The 25,220-nt window shown below is 37.1% G+C and overlaps 1 protein-coding gene across 4 annotated transcripts in view; it reads right to left on the reverse strand.

The window, feature by feature from the left end:
* Positions 1-25,220, reverse strand: part of EYA3 (EYA transcriptional coactivator and phosphatase 3) — a 106,045-nt gene that overhangs the window by 28,780 nt on the left and 52,045 nt on the right. For 3 of the 4 annotated variants that reach the window (XM_027613560.1, XM_027613571.1, XM_027613581.2), the window contains 6 exons: positions 21,484-21,550; positions 18,855-18,991; positions 12,774-12,911; positions 6,837-6,922; positions 3,561-3,744; positions 1,481-1,620 (listed from right to left, as the gene is read on the reverse strand). In XM_027613560.1, coding sequence (XP_027469361.1) covers positions 1,481-1,620; positions 3,561-3,744; positions 6,837-6,922; positions 12,774-12,911; positions 18,855-18,991; positions 21,484-21,550 — 752 coding nt within the window. The remainder of the gene's footprint in view (positions 1-1,480; positions 1,621-3,560; positions 3,745-6,836; positions 6,923-12,773; positions 12,912-18,854; positions 18,992-21,483; positions 21,551-25,220) is intronic. The other variant, XM_027613588.1, reaches the window with a different exon arrangement.

Consider the following 25,220-nt stretch of genomic DNA (forward strand, 5'->3'; position numbering starts at 1 on the left):
GAGGACGTGGAGAAATTAGAACCCTCATGCATTGCTGGTGTAAATGTATAATGATGTAGCCACTATGGAAAACATTTTGTTGTTTCCTCAAGAAGTTGAACATAGAATTACCATATAATCTAGCAATTCTACTCCTCAGTTTATACCCAAAATAACTGAAAAGAGAGACTCAAAGAAATATCTGGATAGCAATGTTCACAGCAGCATTATTCACAATAACTCAAAGGTGAAAAAACCACTAATGTCCATCAACAAATGAATGGGTAAACAAAACATGGTATATATACATACAATGGAATATTATTCAGCCATAAAAAGAAATGAAGATCTTATACATAGATGAACCTTGAAAACATTACGTTAAGTGAAAGAAGCCTCACACAAAAGGTAGCTATTGTATCATTCCATTTATATGGGATACTCAGAATAGGCAAATTCCTAGAAACTGAAAGTAGAATAGAGGTTACCAGGGGCTAGTGGGAGGGGAGAATGGGGGGTTATTGCTTAATCGGTATAGTTTTTGTTTGGGATCATGAAAAAGTTCTGGAAATAGACAGTGGTAACAAACAACACTGTAAATGTACTTAATGTCACTGAACTGCACACTTAAAAATTGGTTAAAATGGTAAATTTTATGTTATGTATATTTTACCACAATTTAAAAAACTAAATGGGTTCTCAGTTTTTCCCAATAAATGTAAAAGGACGTTAGATTTTTTCTTTTTTGCTTTTTTTCTTGGTCAGGAACAAAAGGAAAGAGAGTTCCCCAAACACAGCCTCAATTTACTTACGTCTTAATGCCTACCGATGAACTCATTTTTAAATACAGCATCCCCCTGCCCATTAAATGCTCATATTATAGAAAAATCGAATACAAAAACAAAAGTGTATAAAAACTCCACTATTATTAGCATTTTGTATGATTTTCTAATCTTTTTAATAATGAAGCCAAATGTATGCCCATAATAAATTCTTATAGTGCTTAACCACAAAATAAGTGCCTACCAATCTCATTAATAAGTTACCAGATCTCATCGTGACTGCTTCACATAAAGCACTCTCATCTTCTCATTTTACTTTTAGATTTTCAAATGGAGAACACTATGACATTATTTGTGACACCCTGTGCTTTCTGAATATGAGGGAACTGTTCTTTCTGTCCTTCTCTGGAACACAGAGAACAGTTTGTTCTTTCTCTTAAAAAGTTACCTGGCTATCTAAATTCAGAAAAGCTTTTTCAATGCTTTGGTGAAAAGCATCTGAAAGTAATATGGTGAGTTATGGGCACAGAGAAATGTGTTTTTACATTTCTCTCTTCACCTGGCCAATTTTCGTTTCTCTTGCCCAGGAATCGGGGCGGGGGGGGGGGGCGGCATTCAACAAAGAACTACAGTTTCTCCATGAGTTTCAGATATGTACGTTCAATGAACTTAAAAAATGAGACAAAAAGTAGGTAACTCAAATGAGCTCCTTCCCATACTTCCAATTCACTGTCCTGGGAAGAGCTGGCATCAGCTTTCCTTTTGCCTCGGTTCTTGCCAGTCATGTTTTTTCTGGACTGGTCATCAGCATCTTTATTTGGTGTAGTTTGGGACAAAGATGGACTTGAAGAAGGGTCTCCTGGAATGAAAAGCGAGACATATATTGCCAGTAGTCACAGGCTATAAGAACTAGAGCTGTAAGAGGGTCAGCATGCTTTCTATCCTTAAGAATCATATTGCAGGGATAAAGGCTAGAAAATCAAACTTTACCTAATCAGTTTAGGAATACAGACCTAGGCATCAACATCGAGCATCAACAGCTCCTAACATCACAGAGAGAGTTATAACAGAATTTATATACCTGCCTCTCAATGGAAGAACACAGCTATAAAGTTGTTTTGCCAAAAAAGACCCCCCAAAAATCTGAACCTGTACCTGGTCAAGTTTCTACATCAGAGTTTTTCAACATGGCACAATTGACATTTTGGGCCAGATAATTTTTTGTTGAGTCGATGTCATGTGCATTATAGGATGTTTGGTTAAGCAGCATCCTTGGCCTCTATCCACTAGATGCCAGTAGCACTCCCCACCTGCTGTGACAACCGAAAATGTTTCTATACACTGCCAAATGTCTTAGGTGAATGCGGGAGAGGTCATGGCACAAAAATCACCTTTAGTTGAAAACCACAACTCTAGATCTATTTACCAATTTAAATTGAAATACAGAAGGCAGCAGGAAATGTTGATCTACCTGATACAGAGAAAATCAGCAAAATTCAGACTGGGAAATGGCATGAGATAAACACTTTCTTCACAGATATAGTACATCAGAAAATAAAAAAAGAGGGGAATTTACAACTTAAAAGAGACAAAATATATATCCACCAATCCCAATGTATGGACCTTACTTTGATCCTAATTTCAATAAACTATATAAAAGGAAAATAAAATTTTTAACATTTATGAGAAAACTAGAAATAATACCTTTTAGTATTTTATAATATTAAGGAATTATTGTTGAATTATTTCAGAGGGGATAATGGCACTGTGGTTGTGCTAGCAAGTATTTATCTTTTAGACATATGATGCCGGGAATTTGGCGAGAGAACTAGATGAAGTATAGTTGAAATACGAGTTAATTGTTGAAGATGGACGATATACATAGGAGGTTCATTATACTATTCTGAAAACTTCTAGGTTTGAAATTCCCTCTTATTAAAAAGTTAAAATTGTTATGAAGAACAGATATTTAGAGCTCTGAATTCAAAACTAAGGTATCAACATGTGTAACTATTTCAAAGTTATGTAAGTTTGAAGCAGTGACCATCTGTATGTCTATTTCCTTAGAAGACTAATGAAGGCAAGGTGTACAAAAAACTGATTTGAGATAGAACACTGTTTTTGAAAATGCATCAGTACTAACAATAAACAGTCCTTCCTCCGGTTACATGATGTAACAGCCAACCACCAAATTTTCCTGAATGATAGAGACAAAAAGCATATACATATGTTTATTTACTGAATGTGTGTATAAAGCCTTTATGTCAGGGTTTTTTTTTTTTTAAACCTGAACTTCACAACTCATCGATACATTTCAAACCAACCTTAATGTATAGGTTTAAACTTGTAGGTTAAATTTTATGTATTTCCTTGGGGTCGGGGGAAAGACATAGCTTTCCTCAGGATCTTGGAGATCCATGACACAGAAAAAGTTAAGAACTACTGCTCTGAGGCCTCAGCAGGCATCCAAAATATGCACAGACTAAAACTGGAGTCCTTCAACTTTTACAAAATGTGCCACTATTCTGAAGTTCCCTGTGACGAGCACATTAAAGCTAAAGGGTGGGGTGGGTGTCGCAGTCTTTTCATTCTTGGTACTTTTCTGTTCACAGCATCAGGTATTACATTCGGTCTGCCAATGACTCATCATATAGTCTGGTTCCAATGTTTAAATATTCCTCACCCAAGAGGGAAAGCCAATAGCACAGTAACTGACTTAGACCAGAACAAAATGATCTTTACTATTACATGGTGAATGAAGTGCCCTTAAGTCAAAGTTTTCAGAGCTACGGTGCTTACCCGAAGAAAGTCTCTGTGCCGTAGGTGCAGGTACCATGACACTAGGCTTCTCGGTCTGGTATGTGGCTGCTGCTAATGTGGTACTCTCAGTATCACTGTTAGTCTGGCCTGTGCCTCCAAAGCTGGAGCTGGGGTAGCAGGTCTGGTACTGACTCTGACCAAGGATAGTGTAGGTGGGATAGTCCTGTAGACCAACGGAATAAGGGAGGAAAACAAGACTCTTAGAAAGAGCAAAATGATGATTTCAACACAAGAGACTTTCATGTCTCTCTTATTCATAGTTATTTTCCTAAAATATTTATTTGACTTCTCATTTACCCATCTATAGCTTCCACCTAAACCAATGATTTTCAAAATGTATTCTGTGGAAACCTAAGAGTCAAGAGGAGAGACCTCAGGGTCTATCTTTGCCATGAGCCAGAGGCTGAGAGAGAAGGGTCCCACTCACTCTACACACAATGTCCCTTGTCTACTCTAACGGCTTTCCTTTTTTTTTTTTTTTTTCTATTTTAGGTACTGAATTTCTGTATAAATTTCTGCACAGAATTTCTGAAGATTCTATTCTTTAAGAAGTTTATAAGCAACTGCACTAGATGCTAGTGCTTTCTAAGTACAGATGAGCTTAAACAAAAAAAGCACATATCCTACATTAAGGTTTCCCAGTTTAAAAACTGAGTACTGGGGGGCACCTGGGTGGTTCAGTTGTTAAGTGTCTGCCTTCGGCTCAGGTCATGATCCCAGGGTCCTGGGATCGAACCCCGTATCGGGCTCCCTGCTTGGCGGGAAGCCTGCTTCTCCCTCTCCAGCTCCCCCTGCTTGTGTTCCCTCTCTCACTGTGTCTCTCTCTGTCAAATAAATAAATGAAATCTTTAAAAAAAATACAAAACACAAAAAAACCCCTGAATATTGGGGCGCCTGGGTGGCTCAGTCGGTTAAGCGTCTGCCTTCGGCTCAGATCATGATCCTGGGATCCTGGGATCAAGCCCTGTGTGGGGTTCCCTACTCAGTGGGGAGTCTGCTTCCCCTCTTTCCTTGCCCCTCCCCCCTCATGCTCTTTCTCTCAAATAAATAAAATCTTTAAAATAAAATAAAATATTTGGAGGGAGGGGCGCCTGGGTAGCTCAGTCGGTTAAATGTCTCTGACTCTTGGATCTCGGCTCAGGTCTTGATCTCAGGGTCATGAGTTCAAGCCCCACTGTTTTAAAAAAAAGAAAATTGGAGGGAACTTCATGGGCACATACATGTCAAAACTTATCAAACTGTATGTACAATTTAAATTTATGCACATTATTGTATGTCAATTATACCTTAATAAAGCTGTACAAAAAATGTGTATGATGTATAGCTCAAAAACATACCTTAAAGAATTTCAACTTATACTGATGTTGGTAAGAAGTAGAAAGAAGCTAATCAACCAGACCAATTATAAAGAGTACTGAACATCTATCATAAACCAAATACAACTCAGTCAGGGTGTGTGCTCATAAGCTGGAACATTAAAGAAAAGAGTGAAGTTGTACTGGCTGAACTCAAGGGAGTTAAAAGTCTAGCAGGAGAAGACAACAATATTTCCAATAAATTGGCAATAAATTATATGTCAAATGAGTGAAATACAGAGGAAGACAACTATCCCTGCAGACTGTGGTAGTCAGAGCTTTCTGAGATAAACAGAGGGAGTAAGAACATGAATATGCCCTGAAAAGGTTTTATATTAAGGGACCAGAGACGTTGAGTCTGGTTGAAACAAAAGATCTTGCAGGCTTGAATGAGTCATGCAAACCCATGAATGTGACTTGGATATGGTGTATAGTTTGGCAATGGTGTATAGTTTGTGTGTGGGGCAGGTAATAGGGACTATCAAAATCAAAACAACAAAAATACAAAAAGATTCTGGGACAGATGACTGACGTGGGCTTTTGAGAAAATTACTCAGATTCTGTTTTAAAATCTTTTAAAAAAATTTTTTTTAGTAATCTCTAACCCTAACATGGGGCTTGAACTCATGACCCCGAGATCAAGAGTCACACGTTCCACTGACTGAATCAGCCAGGCGCCTTCAGATAGTGTTTTAGGAAATGGTTAGGTATAGAGAAAAACTGGAGATGAGATGAACAGTTAACTGAAGTAACTCAGGATTAAAGGGGAAAAGCCAAAACGTGGGAAATAATAGCAAAAATGGAAAAGAATTCTAGAAATGGCTGGATTAGGAATGGGTGAGGAAAAAAACTGAAAACAACTGGTTTGGTTTGAGGCCTAGCTTTATTTAAAAATGGTCTCATTGACAATTGAGAAGTCATAGGGAAAAGTGGTTTTACTTTTGGAGGACAACGAGACAAAAAAAGGAGGAATGAAAGCGTGGTTTTTGATATGATGAACTTAAGGATATAGCAAGACATTAAAGAAAAAAATGGGCATCAATCAGCAGGAAGCCTGTAGATATCATGAGGTCAGGACTAGAATGTTCATTTTGGAGGTAGTAAATGGACACTGTGAATATGGTTAAACATTTCTGGGGATGAAGTAATAAGCATGTGGAAAACTACATACTGTCCATGAGAGAAAAGAGGATCAAAAAGAAAACCTATGAAAGGGAAAGAGATAAATAGTACACTGACAAGTGCCAGGTGTACAGCAGAAACTCAGTAATTTGTGAACTATAAGAATGAACAAATGCAAAAACAGTCAAACATAAAAGATGAACCGGAATAGTAATGTTAATTACAGCCAGAAAAAGAGATTCACGGAGAAAAGATTCATTGCTGCAGAGAAAACAACAAATAAAAACCTAACAGCAAAAACAAAAAACCCTAAATCACTGAAGCTATTACCAGTGATCTAAACATAAAGAGTTAATAGAACAGGGATCAAGACCAGACTACAAAGAATTCACAAAGGAATAAGTGGCTAAATAAAAAAGTGGAAGGAACATTCATTCCACAAATATTTATTTTGTGTCTTTAATGTGAGAACCAGGCATTTTCTGAACTCTGGGAATATACAAGCGAACAAAATAGAAAAAGAAGTCCCTATCCTCATGGAGCTTACATTCTAGTAGGAACAGAGTAGAAGGCAGACTCACAAAGTAGATGAAGGAGCAGATACAGTCATATCATTCAGAGACTTAGCAGCGTAATGAGAGAAACTGGATGGCAGCCTGAGAAACCATCCAGGGTCCTAGTGCTGGTTGTTTCTTAGACTGGAAAACTGACCATGGAGTGAAGAGAAGAGCAAGCTTGATGAACCATATCAAATAGGATGAATGAGGTAGCACAGTACCTGGTTTGAGATGCTGGAAACTGCTGCTGCTGGAATATTGGCAATTGTAGATGAAGTGGGTATCAGGCTGGCATTTGTGCTTGAAGCTATAGGATTAAGAATGTCAAAAGATGTTAAAGATATCATGTAAAAGCCTAGAAGAAATGGAAAACATATTGTGTCTTATGTAAACAGATCTATAAGGATATCAGGAACATCGTGCAAAGGAAACAAATACTGATTTTGCTCTTTTGTGTGCCATACCTTACTCTAGTCTTGATTAGAAATAAAACAGTTCAACCATTTTTCTGTTTCAACTTGAGTTTTCAGCTCTTCCTATTAAAGTCCTAGGAAGGGTATGTATAAAATGCACTGGCTCATACTAAGGATATCAATGGAATTAGAAGCTAAACCAAATCACTCCAGTCTATCTTCTGAGACTTTGAAAAATGACTCACCTGCGATGTGACCTACTGACAACCAACAGAAACAAGAGCTCTGGTAGAGCCACATGTAAATTCTATACTGTGATATTTGTTGTCACTTGCCCCAAATTATGCCTTTCCTAATGCAATATAATTACTTTGAGAAATACAGCTGGTCCCCCAAACGTGCTTGGAGTTGCTTCTTGGGCTCTCCTCAAATTGTGGATTATTAATGTGGATCAACAAACATGATGATCTGGCATTTAAAGATTTTGGAAAATCTTGGAAAATATTAAATATTATTCTGGCCTGGTAACAATGTACTCTGTAAGCTATTTAGGCTGCCTGTCTTGGACAAGGAATTTGGGCTAATTTTTTCATACCCTCCCATCACAGATCCCACCACAGTTTTAGTCAAATTTTTAGGGACTACTATTTGCTAAAGTGACTTTTTCCAAGTGGACAGTGTAACGGAGACTGTGAGGTACTGGTCTTGAACTCCTCTCCCTCGCTTATCATAAGCACACGTAGACATAGTTCCCACTGCTGTCACACACGCCATAAGGGTTCACCATCAGGCAGACCTGACTATCTGACTTACCTATCCCATTAGCAATAAAGTCCTTTACAGGTAAAGTTAATAGGAAAACCTCCATTAAAAACAGAACAGATGAACAAATGAAGCAGAAACGTGAGAGTACTCATCAAAATCAGGGGAATTCTTATCCCTTTCCCCAAGGGTACTCTTCTTAGAAGAAAGTCTAGAAGAGATTAGAAGAGAAAGTCCAAGGAACAGCTATTGCTGCAACTCCAGCTTTCAAATGAACTTGGGACAAAGAAGAGTTAAGGTAATTTGTCTACTGTCATGGAACTAGTAGTAGTCATGATGGTGACTGGGATCTCCCAACTGGATGAGCTAGGATTCAGATTTCTTGACCATCCAGGGAGATCTTCTTTTCTACAATACTTCTTCCCCCAGGGGAACGAAAGGACTCTTAAGAGTTTACCTTCTTAAACATAACAACCAAATGAAAGAGATTTTATAACCTCACAGATGGTATTTTCTTCCTACCAATATTTTTTCTTCTCTACTATGGCTTAATCTATTTTCCCCCCTGACGGGGAAGTACAAGGAATTACTGTACAGTACATAGGCTTAGATGATTCTGTAAGTAGTTTTTAATCATTCTTGTGGGTAGAGATTTTGAGTGGCTTTCAGGTTTTATTACCAGTACATTATGCTAGGCAACCATGCAATAAAACAGACAGAAGGACATAAGGTGATTTAAGGTGGGAAAGAAAATTAACAATTTAGTTAATCTCTTAAATTTATCTCTCCTAGAAAAGTCCATTTCTAGCTCAATTTTTCATTGGTCTTTATTCTAGCACATGCTCCTCTTTTCCTATTTACCTTTAATTCTGTTCTACCTTCTTACTAACTAAATGGTTAGCAGTACAACCCATTCATATCTGATCTTCACATACATGGGGAAAAAGGTACTCTGACTGACAAAGTGGTTTTATAAATTTAACAATTTTCAGACCACTTATTGAACTGGGCTAGAGGTAAAAAGGTAGACCTTACAAACAACTGGGCATATACTCTTAGTATCTCCACTAGGAAGTTTAATGACTTGATTGGCTAGTTGCTGATACTGAATTTTAAATAAGTACCTTACTAAAGATCACAAACTACTTTCAGCAATAGTGACTTCTATTATAGGAAATGTTGGCCTGCTGACCTAGAAAGTTTATAGGGTTCAGTAACACTTCTTTCTCCAACTCACTCAAATCATTTCTCATATGTGCCATAGTTCATTCATTCAGCAAACCACGGTCCACTATGCACCCAGAAACTGTTCCAGTCACTAAGGAATAGAGTAGTGAACAAGGCAAAGTCCCTGCCCTCATGGAGATTAGATTCCATTGACAGAGTTAGATGATAATTAAATAAATCATTTTTTAGGCTCCTGTAACCATCATTGAACCCAAGCTAAACTCACCTAAAAATGTACACACATCACTGTATACCCTACCCTACACATAACTATGACTAAAAAACCACACATCTCAAAAAAGTACTTATCATTCTGCGCATATATATACACACACATGTATATGTCTCAACAAATAATATTCAACTGCAGATTTAAAAAACAAAAGCAGCAGCAATAAAGGTCCAACAAAAAGTACAAACTTAGAGGATCAAATAAAACTCAAGTGTTCAATCCTACTGATATATATCTGAAGACTATTAGCTCTCCAAATGCCATGGCATGGCCAAATGTTTTGGGATAGTCTCCACTCCTGTTCTGACAATGGAGCTGTGAAATAAGAGAAAGACAAAGATTCTGAGAACCATGCCCCATTAGAGGTCCAATTAATAAATATGAAGAGGAGACTCAGTAGTTTCCTCATAGGTGTGTTGTGAAGAACCATGCCCCACTAGAGGTCCAAATAACACAGTCAACATATATAGACAGCTTTAATCAGAAGACGGTGGTCAGAGAACTGTGAGAGGCACAGCCGAATTAAATGACACTGTCCCAAAGCCACAGGGCCGACCTAAGGGTCAATGGTACATAAAAGTTGGCACAAGATTTACTTTCTACCCATGTCTAATTTTATACATGTCTCTCTCTACCACCCTTGTTTACCTGGCTTTCAAGTTATTCAAAATAAAGACGAGCTCTTTCTCACTTGGGCACCTTTGCAATGTTACTCGCTCTGCCTGGATTGTTCTCCCTGGCCTGTCCCTCTTGCCCTCCCAGCATGATGGCTCCTCCTCAGCATGTCTACTTCTTCAGAGGTACTCTCTTTGACCCCTCTATTAAAACTAACTCCTTCGGGCACCTGAGTGGCTCAGTCGGTTAAGCTCTTGATTCCAGCTCAGGTCATGATCTCAGGGTCGTGCCATCAAGCCCTGCATCCAGCTCCACACTCAGCATATAGTCTGCTTAAGATTCTCTCTCTCCATCTCCCTCTCCCTCTGCCCCTCCCCACTACCCCCCATTTGCACGCTAATTTAAAAAAATAATAATAAAATAAAACAAAACTCCTTGTTTTCCCAATCACAGCAATCTATTCTTTTTTTCTTTCAGAGAACTTTTCAAAATCTATTTAATTATTTATTTGCTTGTTTTCTGTTTCCTCCACTCGTCTGTAAGCTCCAGAGGCAGAATCTTGCTATCTTATTCATTATCTTTAATATCTAGCAAAAAACCTGACACGGAGTAGGTGATGCTCAATAAATACTTGTGGGATTCATGTCTATCTTATAGACATGTATATTCCTGTATAACTTGTGGGATTCATCCATAGTATGTCAAGGTCATCAAAAACAAGAAAACCCTGAAAAACTGCATAGACAAGAGGAACCTAAGTAGACATGACAATTAATGAAATGTGGTATCCTGGATGGGATCCTGGAACAAAAATGGACTTAGGAAATAATAATGTACCAATATGGGTTCATTAGTTGTAATATATGTTCCATTCTAATATAATATGTCAATAATAGGGAAAATTATATGCAAGATTGGGGATATATAACTCTCTGTACCATCCTCTCAATTTTTCTGTAAATGTAAAATTAATCTAAAAACTAAAGTTAAACAACAGAACAAAACAAAACTCCTGGTGAATGAAAGACAATCAAAAAAGACTATCATGTGCTACCAACAGTATTACAGTGCAAACACATTCATTAAAGTCAAGACTGAGTTAAAATTAATTTTGAAATTTCTAAAATTAATTTTACCACTTGAATATTAACCATTTAAGCCATCTCAACTGAAGAAAATAATAAGAGACGGGGCCACATAGTTATACCCCAGGAAAAGACTGATATAAAGAAGCCAGATCTACTTAACCAAAGGGTTTTCATGAGCATTGTTGTATAAACTGAAGAAAGGGTTTTGATCAGAGTTGATGAAGCCAGACGTATAATTCTTTTTAGGTTGAAATCATACATTTTAAAAGAAACTGCAGTATGTTGACACACATTACATCAGCTTCAGGTGTACAACATAGTGATCTGACAGCTCTATATGTCAACTGTAGAATGCTTTGGGGTATGATGAGGAGTCACTGCTATTCTGACCACTTTTTAAAAATTGATAGAATTCTTCTTGTTTTTATTCTGTGGAAGAACTGGATAGTTACACAGGGGGAACAGAGCAGCCCTGGATAGCTAACATTCACTATCCATGCTAAGTGAAATTAAAGGTGGGAGTGAGGAGAGTGATAGTGATAGCAGACAACCCAGGTAATTTGATTCTGCCAATACTCGTATTTCACTTTAGCCAATTGTTTCAACTTGTATTCTACCAATTTTTTCTTCAGAATAAAGGCAAAAATTAATAACTTGATGGTTACCTTCTGCCTTAAATTCTACCCTCTGCCAAAGTTCTAATGAACAACAAAATGGGCCAAGAGGTTAACCAGAAAAAGGGAGGAAAAATAAACTTAGTTATCTGTCAGTAAAGGTTATCACTTATGGGAGAGTTGATACTGACATCAGGATTTCAATATTGAAAATGATAAATATTGCACTCATGCTCTGAGGTCAGATTGCCCAGCTTACATCCTGACTTAATTATTTACTAACTGGTAAATGGATCAAGTAGAAGTAGTTCTTAATCATTTAAATGAAAACAAAACTGAGTAGCAAAATATTTAATTTAATATAATCTACATAAAAACTTTTTCATCACCAAAGTTCATATCTTACTAGTACCTCAGGCCAGTTTTTGCTGTCCCATCCTCACTCCTCTAGCACTCATTTTAAAAGGAATAAAATTTTAAAGCTGGGAGAACTCAGGAGAAAGGAGGCGGATGAGAAGCCAGGTACATGGACATTAATTTCCAATCTGGAGCAATGATGAATTGCCTGTGTTAGATGTGGAAGGGCAGGGAATTCCACCGTGCCTTCTGAGTTTTTCTGTCTTCATTCCTAATAGTCCTGTCATAATTCTAACCTTTTAGAAGAACAACTCAGGAAGGCAAAGATGTTCAGAGTTCAAGCTTTAAGGCTATGCTTTTTATCATGAAACAGAAACAAGACTAAACTTTTTGAGAAAGAAAAATGCTCTCACCAAGAAGCAGCAAGTGGGGGTGCAGGTATGACAACACAGTAGCAAAAAAGCAGCACACATCTCACTTCTGCCCTATGTGGACTTCATATAAAAGAAGTCAGCAAAGTTCTACCCCATGGAATCTTCTGCTCATTTATAGGACAAAATGCCACTGAGAACAGACTAAAACAAAATCAGACAGGTTTTCTGGACACCAACATGCAAAAGGGAAGGCTTCAATTCTACGAAGCAGTTCACAATTAAAAGGCTAAACTACTTACAAACCACAGTCTTGGGTTCTGGTTTGCCTAACACAAAAAGCATGCACAAATGCAAATATCACCCCCTTCTATTTTACAGGACAGAGCTCCTGTATTACCCAATTTGTTTGGAGATACAGATAGGCTGAAAACAACAAAAACAACAATAATAAAACACACACAACCATGCCTATTTACCTTGAATGGGATAAGAATAATGTGCTGGGCTTGGCTGGCTTGTGGTTAACCCTGTAGTGCAGGTAAGAACACTGTGTTGACTTGGAGATGAAGTCTGAATTAAACCACTTTCAGGTTTCATACCTGGCCACAATGCACCTGAATCAGATAAATTGGACCAATTACAAACAATACACTGGGACTGAGGAGCATGGTTATGCTTTCAAATATCAGCCAGTAGGTTTAAAACCTAAATCTTAGAACAAAAGTAAATTTGCTTGTAAGAGAAAATTACTGATTCTCCCACTCACAATATACCACAAGCAAATACAATTTCAAAGACTGGGGAGTGGGGCCACAGAAACAAAAATCTTGTCAAAAACCCCAATAATGATATATATATATAAAAGTTCATTTCAATGGTTGAGGGAGACTGACCAGGGTTCAGAAAAAAAAGCTACTGACACCCAACTGGAGTATTTATTGTAGATAGTGCCTGATGATCATGTACAGTGATAAATCATTTATCCATTGTCAAGGTGGGAGACATTCCACATAAGTTTAAAATTCACTTACCCATTAAACAAGCACCAAATCTTTCTAAAATGTATTAAGTACTTTTCTGCCTTCTTAAGCTGGTTATTTTGTCACCTGTTTCTTCTGATTAGGAAAGACATACTTGCTTATTTTTATAAATTAAAAACATTACAGAAATATATAACTTAGAAAAAATAAAGTCATATATAATCCCAGCATCCAGACTTAAGCACTATTAACAGTTTGCAGAAGTCACTTAGATTTCTTCTATGTATTTACTAATCTTTTTTCTTTTTAATAAAAATGGGATGTTATACATACTGTTCATAATTTGCTTTTCCACATACCTGTGAAAGACATCTTTCCAAGTCAGAACATGTAAATCTCTCATACTGATAAATTTCATAGCTGTTCACTTTTATTTTATTTTTATCACAATGCTCCCGAATGACAATCTTTCTAAAATATATTTATATCTTTTCCTGCCTTCTTTGCAGGGAGGAAATAGTGAACGTACCTTTAGATTTTCTCAGAATTATTGTCACAAAGATTAATAGTGTGCTGTGCTATATATATTACAGAGACACCCCCAGAGGCTACTGGGATATGTAAAGACATTTGTTTAGTACTAAAGAGAACTCAGTTATAGTTCTATATCATTTTGTTTTTTTCTCTGTGACTTGTCACTTGACATTCTCTTGCTTCTCACTTTATCTCCTTTTTCATTTGCAGTAAACTAAGAAACCATAAATGAAGCTTTGATTCTACATGACAGCCTAAGGATGTCCTTTATGGTGAATAGTTTTAGTGACAATTTTGGCTATACAAAAATCTATCTATAAAAAATCTTACTGTCTGGTTGTTCACTGTGTTCTGAACAGCTATGGCTGGTGGATCAGTGCAGTTGAAGCTAATAATTAGGTCCAAGAAGGTTCATCAATCACATTCCAGGTCAGAAATCAATACCAAGGTCAGCCACAGCTTCAAATTCAATATTAACTCATTTCATTCACTTCTAATCTGATATTGAATTTATAGAAATATAATGCACTGATAATAGAGTCCTCTGCTTCACCAGGGCACTGAGATATCTAGGTGCAACTCAGATCTGTAAAATTTGTTGATTAGTAAATGTAAGGGAGATGTATTTTGACATGGGATGTGGCAATTGCCTTGTTCCAAAGTCAAAACACACACAAAAAAGTCATATTCTTTTCTCACCTATTAAACACATGAAATAACTTATTTGAGGAGAATGAAGAATACCATCATCTCTAGCATGCATTAGGAGGGTTGGCCCCCATTCCATGCTTAGTTTATGATCATTAGCCACAGTTAAAGTCCTAACTAAACCTAAATTTCAACACTAAAAATATTGAAAGTGTTATTTTTTAAACATTTATGTGAAATTTGAATATCAGTGCCATGATTCTTCCTGGTTGAGTATCACATTTTTTAGCAAACAAACTGCCATTTCAATGTCACAATAACTTTCAGATTTATTGTAATCAGTGTGATTTTTTTTTTCTAAATAGGTTTTAAATCTGAGGTGTTGAATCTGTGAACACACTCAGATTACACTGCACGAAAATACAATCTTATTAATGAGAATAGTATTACCTGTAAATATTTTGCCAGTCTCATTACTTAGTACGTATTTAAGTTTCAAAATATAAAATGTCTATGAACTGGCCCTTCTTATAAGGTCAAAAACCAGGGCAAAATGTCCAAGGCAAGTAGGGAAATGGCTACTTATGGTAGTTTTGAATGTTTTTGACCAGAAACATGAAGTTGATATTTAAAATACAATTATTTTACAAAGAATAGAAGAATAAAAGACCATATGAATACCACCTCCGGCTTCATGGTAGCCTTGCTCTGAAAGCATATAAATATCTTCCTTTAAAAGCACCCTTCCCACAATTCCAAATCACAGGCAGCATGACCAAATGATCTGACTGTAGAGCAATACTGCCCATAGTGAAGATGAAACCAAATCCTAGTTTCCCAACTCCTAGTCCACTGCTCTTTTCCTGTAACTACCAAGCTTATCAAGTCATTTTAAGCACCAAGGGCCTGATGTGTAACAACAGCTGGTGTAACAATGGCAAATGAAGCCTGTCTCTGAGTGCTTTCCTCTTACCGCCCCACGGTGGGGTCTTATCACAAACTCTACCCAAGTTTCTCAGCACAAACACTTCACTCTTGGTTAGTCACTAACCAAACTAATCTGGAGCAGCTCAGTTTATAGTAATACATATCAGAGTAGTGGATCTTTAGAGAAAAATTAGTTTGGTTAGGAACTGAGGTATATGCCAATGCTCAGGAAAAAACACATAAAAGAACATCTTGGTTTGTTGATTCGATAGCTCACTGGGATGAGCTATTACAAATACTAAGTAATTTAATCTGAGTATTTTTCCTAATTATAAAGGGAGTAGATGTATGTTACAGAAAATGAAGAAAACATAGAAAGTAAAAGAAAAAAAATTGCACAGTCTCATTGCACAGAAAAAAAAATACAGGCAGTTCTTGCTTTTGTACGGGACTGTATTACCTGAAACCTGTGCATAATGCAACTATGTCCTTGCCTTACGTGGTTCTGTCATAACAGAGATCAAATCTGTAGTGCCTGTACTGCAACATTCACATTTTTCTTCCAAATTTTTCTTTATGTATATATTTTTAAAAAATATTAACTTGGCATATTATACTGCTTTTAGTTTTACATAATGCTTTTTTAATAAACTTTTCTCAAGATGCTCTATATTCTTTAAGATATTAAAGATATTTAAGATATTAAGAGTGTGATTTTATAAGAATATGATTTCTAAGTTTTCCATTCTATAGATACATTGCAATTTAACACACACCTTTCAATTCAAAATGTAGCCTGCTTCCAATCTTTTGCTGTTATAAATAATGCTGTGATGCGTATCTTGGTTTGAAAATTTGTGGGTATCTCTAATTAGTTCCATAGGATAAATCCCTAGAAGTGAAATTACTGGGGGAAATGGCATGAACATCCTTAAGGTTCTTAATAGTATTACCAAATCTCCATCTCACATCAGAGTTCTTTCAAAAGAAGCTGAATAGTGGCAGCTAAGGTAATCTTTTATGAGCTCCTAAAAATAAATGGGTGCCCCTTTCCTCCCACATGTTCACTGAGATCACTGGAAGTTAACCCTCGAATTCTCTTTCTGCCATTCCACTACATTTCTATGGAGTTCTTAAAAAGAATATGACCACTATTCCTTTACTTTTACAGACTGCTCACAGTATAAGCCTCCTAGATTTCCTCTAGTCTTTTCTTCTTTCATCAAGAGGAGGAACATTTTTAAATTTCAAACTCAACTCTGAGACACAGACTAAACTTACGAGCACTTCTGGAATTAAACAGACCTGGGTTCAATTCTAAACCCAGGCATTTCCTAATTGTATGACCTCAGGCTAGTCACTTGATCCTTCTCAGCCTGTTTCCTCATCTATAAAAAGGGATAATGCTACTGTTTACTCCCTAGGATTGTTCTAAGATTAAATAAGACAATACTGTAAAGCGTGAGGTACTTGTTCCCAGAATACTGCATGGTATATAATGCATTTCATAAACATTAGATATTATTATAACGAGATTTCCCAAAGCCCTGTTTACATCTGACATAAAATAACAGACTAGTTAATCTAATTTTAGTGCTAACAGGCAGCACTAAGATAAAATTGCCAAATCTTCACAAGAAGAAAGAAAGAGTATTTTATACTGAGTGAACACACTTTTAAAAAAAGTCATGTCTATGACTTCCTTAACAAGTTCTGAGAATATGCCACATCTACTATTCACATTGCCCCAACCTAAGTCTCCCTCCAGTAAGCTTCATATATTACTTAAGAGTCAGATTTAGCTGATTCTCTTTCTTTGAAATACTGATAGAAGAATTTATGAAACAAGTCTCCCTCACTTCCAAATATTAAACAAAACCAGATTAATGAAAGAGCCTGTTATTACCAATATTTCTTTACAATATAAACAGTTTCAAGTTTTTACCAAGGACCTATTATACAGAATTTTTTTTCTTTCTTTAATACAAGGGAAATGCAGTGATCATAAAAGATACCATAACATGCACATGGCACTATGTTAGGTATTCCATAATCTGAGATCAGAGATATAATAGTTTTATTAAATACTGAACAGCAGGAATGACCAACAGTTCAACAATGTCATAAATGGTTCTGGGCTTGCTAATAATGAATTTCAATCAAAACAGAAGGTAAAAAACTGATATAAAAATACTTACTTTATACTTGCTAGCTTTTACTAGTCAGCTGTTGAAAAATTAGCTTTAACATATGCACAAAGATGTAAGCACAAACATATTCACAGAGAATCCCATTTCCAAAAGGACTGCTCAGTCTTGGCTGGTTAAATATATAACAAATTTAAGATTTTAGTATACTGGCTAATACTGATGGGGAAACAAGAGCATTTCTGTTTGTCTTCTTCCATGAAGTTATCAACTACCACTATCATTAATATATAACCTACCATTTTTGTTTCTAGTAGTTATCAGGAGCCAAGGCAAGCCTAAACTAAGAAAGCTGTCACTATCATAAAGGACTAGCCAAATGGGCCAGGTAAAGCAGGAATGTAGAAACCAAAAGCAGGCAACACCAATACATCCAGAATCTGTGGCGATCTGTTTAGAAGATCTAATTTCCAGCTAGTTTCAGTAAAGGCTACAGAGATATAATTTTATTAACATGCTGCATATGTGAAAATAATACAGTATTCTCTCAATTTTCTAACACTGGTTCTAGGAAACTAGAAAAGGGACAATAAAGCACACTGCATATATCTATCAACTTACACACACAGAGAAAAATCAGCACAGATGTTAAGTGCTCAGAGAGTCTCAAACTGACTTCTAGTAAATCAATCTAATTCACAGTTCATGTCCAACATACCTAAAACCACAGAACAAACAAAGCACAAGATAAGGCTATATAAAATTGGGGATTCTCCTCATTCTAAGATGACTTGTTGGTTCAGCAGAGCAACAACTGATCAGTTTAGGAACGAGGGAGGAAAAGAGGGAGAAATTGACCAAAAAAAAAAGGAGAGTACACTATAAGGCATACTCTATCTGGATATTTAGATTACCGAGTTTTAGCAGGAAAATGAATCACCTCAAAATATATTTATTATGCTTATCTAACCATGGTAACATGTTTTATATAAAGAAATAGTAATTCCTCAAAGAGTTTCCCAAACACTTAAAGATTCCAAGCTTTATAGTCAAGATTTAGTACCTTGGAAATGGCTAAATCTTGGCAGAGACACAAATGAGTATTGAAAGTTATGATTTTATTTAATATGCAGCAAACATACTGTTGGAAAGTTACACACCCAGCTTCTATCAAACTTGTAACTGAGTAGGTACTCTGTAAAGAACAACCCATCATCTTTCAGCTTCCTGATTAGGCATACTTGATTTTTGGGGAAAGATCGAAGTTTCTGGGGGATAAAAATCAACACCCTCAGAAACTGCTTATAATAGAATGCCTTACCGAAAGGAGGTAGTCCATATGTTTGGGTTGCCTGAGGGTAGACAGCATAGGGTTGAGACTGCTGTAGTGTCTGGTACGGAGTCTGCCCAGGGTAAGCAGTTTCCGACACAGGAACTGAGAGGATATGTGCATAAGGTCTAGAAAAGTTCAAGAAAATAAAAACTTTCATGTGTGATTTATTTTTAATGAAAAACAGAGGAAATAGTTAATACCACTAAAAGCAAAAAATCAGCAATGAGGAGACTAACCTTCCACATACAATGTCTCTTACTACGGTCAGAAGGTAGAACTAATTTTTCCTTTCCAGATTTTACTATCACCTAAGAAACATTTTTATGGGAAATTTAGTAATTCCAAATATCCTCCCAAGGTCCAATTACTATGCTACAACCATTTGTGATATACTACGTGCAAACTTGTAGATAGAATGAACGCCTAATGTAACCGAAAACTGGACAGACTGGGACTCAACATTTGGTTCTTATTCTCCACCCAGCCCTCTGGGCCAAACAAGTTCTAAGAGGGAGAGCAGGACTTGAGAGAGGGTTAGGCTGGCAGAGAAAAGGCAAGCAACCACTACACATCAAAGAACAGGGAGTAGGGGTGGGCCCCAATATCCCCAGATCAAGCCTACAAAACAGGAGCCAGATAACTAATAAAATCTGAGAAGTCCCAGGCAGGATTCAGAATCTCCCTACTGATGTTTAAGCCAGAGTATACTGCCATTAGTTGCAGCCAACCACATCAGGTTTAGCTAGGGAATTTGAATTCAGCAGTAAAACTTCTGGGACTTTAGCTAAATGACCTGGTCATTTCATCCATGCAATAAAATGGTCCCACGCTTTGTGCACTGAATATTTAGATACCAGTTATTTTATTTGGTATTATGCTGTACTTACAATGCAAGCGTTTTGTGTACCACATAAATCTGAACAATAAAAATATTCGGAGAAAGGAATGTTTCAGAAGGGGAAAATATTTTTTTCAGCTTTGGGGGAAAGGAAAATGAAGTAAGGCTATAAAGAAGCAGTATGTGAGCTGAGCAAATAAGACATGCAGAAATGGGAAAGAAAGGGTGTTCAAGGAAAAGAGAAAAACTCTGGCAAAGTTACAGAGGAAGGCAAACAGGGCTTAAGCCTATAAGGAGCATAGATTATATTAAAGGACATATATAAAGTGAAGGGGAGTAGCAAAAGAAGGAAAGATAGCAAAGACCTTGAATACCAGGCTGAGTTCAGACCAATCTGAAACAACTGGGAGTCACCGAAATTGCTGAGCAAAGAGTGACAAGATCAGAGCTGTTCTTGAATAAAGATTAGTTTGACACTCCTTTGTAAAATGGGTTAGAAGGGGTAGAAAGTTGAAGTAGAGTTAAAAAATAGCTATAATGCAATGGTTCACATAAGTGCTAAAGAGGTCTGAATTAAGAGAGAATGCATAGCTAATAAGGTGTCCTGAATGCAAAAGGTATGTAAATTATTTTTTGAATAGGCAGATGAATTTGGAAAAGCACCTCCATCTTCACATCTGTTCTTCTTAGCTAGATCTGAACCAAGAAATAGCTCAGGTTGTAGCTGTTAATCAAGTCACATGGGAATAATTTAAAAATCTTTGTGACTTCAAATGGATTGATCTCCAGATATGTTAAAGATCACAATATCCTTTTTTCCTGTAGTGTCTTTATAGCTCAAAGTATTTTCTTATTTCCTTCATAATGATCTCAGAGAATAGGTTCAGTCATTTCACAGAAGAAAATCATATGAAAACAACTGCTCCAATTGCTATTAGTGTTAAATACCAGATTAGAATTTGGAGAACTCATTGAATTGACCTTTTAGTTATTTGTTAACTGATGAAAAATTCAAAAGGTATAAACAAGCACAAAAAGGAAAAAAAAATGCCAGTTTTCTTTTTATAAACAGTCCCATAGGTATCAGTCACCTCTGTTACCAATTCCTTTATGTGTTCTGCCTATGTAAGCACCTGGGAATACATCCAACTTCAATAAACACACTCACACGTATCTATCGACGTATGTGCAGGCTTACTCTTTATCAACGCCCATTTGCTAGTTTGGCATACACCCAGTTCTGTACCTGCTCATCTTGGAGATGATTAGCTTGTGGATCTTAAATGCTGATCTTACCTGTTGAAGGCCCAAAACGTTGCCTCTTAGTGACTTCAACCCGCTAAGCCTAACTTTAAGCCTAATTCTACTTTGAGGACATTCCTAAAGCAAGAAACTGAACAAAGATTAGGCTGAGAAGTCCCACTAGGAGGCTGGCTTGTGCTGTGTTTATTGATCTAGGAAGGTAGAGGAAAGAGAGAATGACCAGAGGTCAGTCACTGATATGCTTTGATCACGAACAGTATTTTTCATTTTCAGTGGCCATTCATTTACAGCAAGCTCCTGGGTAACAGTGATCTATTCCAGGCAACCATCTACTTTTTAAAAGCATTGTTACAAAGACTCTACATTTAGAGGGAATAAAAAAAGTGGAGTAGGGTCAGAAAACATGAGAGGTGAAATGAAGTTAAATGTCCACTTAATAATTTAAATATCAAATTAAATTTTGAAATGAACCTAGAGAAAAGGCATATAGATTTTTGAAATAATTATTGAACTTACTTTGCAGAATACATTTGTGAGGTATAATCATTGGATGAGCGAGGGATGTAATCGGTGCATGTCATAACTGAAAGAAAGATATCATCAGGTAAAAAGTTAGAACATTTCAAAAATGAAATGAGAAAATTGCATATCTCATTGTAGAGTCTTTCAAACTAAATAACAGATTACAGCTTGGACATGAGAAATTTAGAACGACTAAGCAGTAGAAAATCCCTCTCTCTTACAGTAATGGGTTTAGAGACTTTGAGACAGTAAAAGCCAGAATGTGGGGGGTATGGGAAAGAGCTGAAGGTTAGTACCAGTTGATCTCTATCTTTATCCATCACTGATCTAAAGCCACAGATGAAGTAACTTCCTAAGCTTTCACTGTGCTCACAGGCAAACTTAAAAAGCAAGATCCATAGCTAAGAAACCGCATTACACTTCTTCAGCTTATTCGTTCTCTGAGTGCTTCCACTCATGTGAATAAAAAGCCCTAAGAATGACTTGCAGGAAGACAGATTTGGGGGGTGGGGAGTACTCCATTCTATTAGAAAATTGTTGCTACTGCTGTGTGCAATGCAGCAAAAGATGCAAGTATGCTTCCATACCACTATTTTTTCAGCTCTGTGGTGAAGGCTTTCAAGTTTGGCGAAGCAAAGACAGATCTGAGGAACTGATGTGATGCTCTGATGAACCATCAAGTAGAAACTTTCATAGCTAGTGTCCTCTTGACCCCTATGACTTCATCTAAAATAGCTGCTGTGAAGGTTTAACCCTCATGATTTCATCTGTAAATATTCAACTCAAGTCTGACAGGTAGCAGAATCCTATTCACTAGGCACTCTTTCAGTCCATGCTGTAGACAGAGTTATATCAGAAAGAACCTGTACCAGACCCCTGAACTGTCCAAGTACTTCCTTCAACATCTGAAAAGGAGGCTGTTCTACTATTAATAAGGATTAAGAGTAAAACCAACTAACTTTACGTCTAGCTGGGTTTCCTGAGTGTCTGAACTAAAAAGGGAACTCTGGTCAAGAGCACACAAGGGGCCAATTCATGGCCAATAGTAAGGCAAATTGACGTCTTGTCCACTGCCATTGTTCAAGGTCTTTAAAAATAATTACTGGAAATTTGTAGACCACATTCATCCATAATAATTTTGACAAAAATGAAAGAGATCTCAATTAGTCTAAAGTTCTTCACATCCATCACAGAGAATATAACTTTATTTGAATTCTGCATGATGGTTCCTTCCCTGCTGACAACTACTTTCCAAACCCAAATCCTTTTCCTCCTCTGATTTAATTCTAGAAGAGATTGACAAAACATCCTGGGAGATTTAGGCTGATATTTACTTCTTTAAAGAATGAATGAGGCTTTATCTTTGCAGTACTTAGGAACCGTGAAAGGATTATAAACAGTCAGGGCATAATACTGCTATAATATTAGAATTAGCAGCAGTGGAGATGAGGTGCAAACTTGAAATACATTCTGAAGGTAAAACAGGACATTCTGATGGATCTGTACGTAAGGAATGAGGAAAACGGGAACATGGGATAATTTCTATGTTTTCGGCTTAAGAAACTGGAGGGACAGTGAAACCACTTCCTAAGATGGGGCAGTTTGGGAAAAGAAGAGATTTGAGGGGGGCTAAGGGAATAAAAAGCTTTCCCACATTTTTTTTTTTAAGATTTTATTTATTTATTTGTCAGGGAGAGTGAGCAAGCACAAGTAGGGGGAGCAGCAGGCAGAGGGAGAGAGAGAAGCAGGCTCCCTGCTGAGCAAGGAGCCTGACGTGGGACTTGATCCCAGGACCCTGGAATCATGATCTGAGCCGAAGGCAGATGCTTAACCAACTGAGCCACCCAGGTATCCCAAAAGCTTTCCCACATTTTAAGTATGACTTTCCTTTCAGATATCTAAGTTGTGATGTCAAATAGGCAGTTGGATATACAAATGAAATCAGGGGAGAAGTCAAACTGGAAATATAAATTTGGAATTCATCAGCAATGTATACAATATTTAAAGTAATGTAGTGGATGAGAGAATGCAGAAAGAGAAAAGAATGCTGGACTAGAAATAAATCCTGAGGCCCAACATTCAGAGTTCAGGCAGAGGAAGAAGGACCAACAAAAGAGAAAGGTGGAAGGAAAAGTGGTGAGAGGCAGAATATGAGAAGAAACATCCAGTAGATGTTCCACTACTCTCAGAATAAGTGCAAGTTAACTAATGACCTTGAGAGGAGCAATTTCACTGGAAGAGTGGTGACAGAAGCTAAATTTGAGAGGGCTGAAGAATGAATGGGAGGCAAGAAAACAAGAAAGGGCAACTCTTTCCAGAAGTTCCAATGGCTCATGGAAAAAAGAAAAGGTCTGTAACTAGTGGGGAACATGGAGCCAAAGGAGGATTTTGTTTGTGTTTTAAAATGGCAGATACGGGCGCCTGGGTGGCTCAACTGGCTAAGCGACTGCCTTTGGCTCAGGTCATGATCCCAGAGTCCCGGGATTGAGTCCCGCGTCGGGCTCCCTGCTCAGCAGGGAGTCTGCTTCTCCCTCTGACCCTACCGCCTCTTGTGCTCTCTCTCTCTCAAATAAATAAAATCTTTAAAAAACAAACAAACAAATAAATAAATAAAATGGCAGATACTCCTGTGCGCTTACGTGGATCCTCAAAAGCCTTCCCTGTTCTTGTGGTGGAAGGAGATTGGACCACAGGATTGCAGGCAAAAGAGCCCCAACAATGAGGAATAGATGCTATTCCTGCATCACCACAAGCCAAAGAACAATCTAGTCAAAATTCATAAAGGACCTTATACAATTTGCCCTAAGTTCTTATTGTGAGAAAAGTGAAATCATTGCGACAATGAAGAATGGGGATCAAACATGTCTAAACCTAGATGTGAAAGAACTGATTCAAGAGTGGGAAAAACAGGTCAGCCAAAAGAAAAAGCAAAAGAAAGGGAAACGATATCAAAAAAGCAAGAAAGTTTTAAAAGTTAAAAAATCTCAACATCCTCATCAAAAGACCACATAAGCAACCACTTTACCAACAAGTGTTTTGTGTTAAAAAGGTTCTTTTTAATTATACTGAAATAATTCCAAAAGGGGATGGCGTCCTAATACAATAAGCTTTTTTTTTTTTTTGACTAGAAAAGTTTAAACATTGTTGTGAAATTATAAGTAAAGCTAGACAGTTGCTTTTAAAATCCAAATGTTAATAAAAAAAAAATGGCAGGTACTGTGTCATGTCTCTTTACTGACAGGAAGGATTAAGAAGAGAAGAAGAATGTGATGATGCAGGTGCAGTCTTAGTTAAGACAATACCAAAGTCCTTGTGGAGGGTAAGAAAGGGTTAGCTACAGAGCCCAAATAAAAGGTCCTACTGTTGACAGGAGCAAGAATACTATTTCCGTCCTGGTAAGGAATGAAGCAAGAAAACATGGGTACAAACGCAGGTAGGCTTGATGATTTGGTGGTGGTGGGAGGATAAGGAGGTTTCTTGTCTGACAACTTCTATTTGCAATAGAGCCGTCGGTTAAGAATGACGAAAGGTAAGTGAGGATATGGGTACTTGAAGAGGAAAGTAAGTGCTGTGAAATATCAAAAGGTAAAATTCATTAGGGAAATGTAGTAGGATTTCCAAGCATGCTGGGTGCCTACTTGAGGCCTTGTGAGTAGTAAGTCAGCTAGGTATATATTTTATCCAATAATGTTTAGCTATGTGAATGCACGTAAAGGGCAGATGGAGAGTAT

The sequence above is a fragment of the Zalophus californianus genome, chromosome 4 (genome assembly GCF_009762305.2).
Source record: "Zalophus californianus isolate mZalCal1 chromosome 4, mZalCal1.pri.v2, whole genome shotgun sequence".
NCBI classification, from domain to species: Eukaryota; Metazoa; Chordata; class Mammalia; order Carnivora; family Otariidae; genus Zalophus; species Zalophus californianus.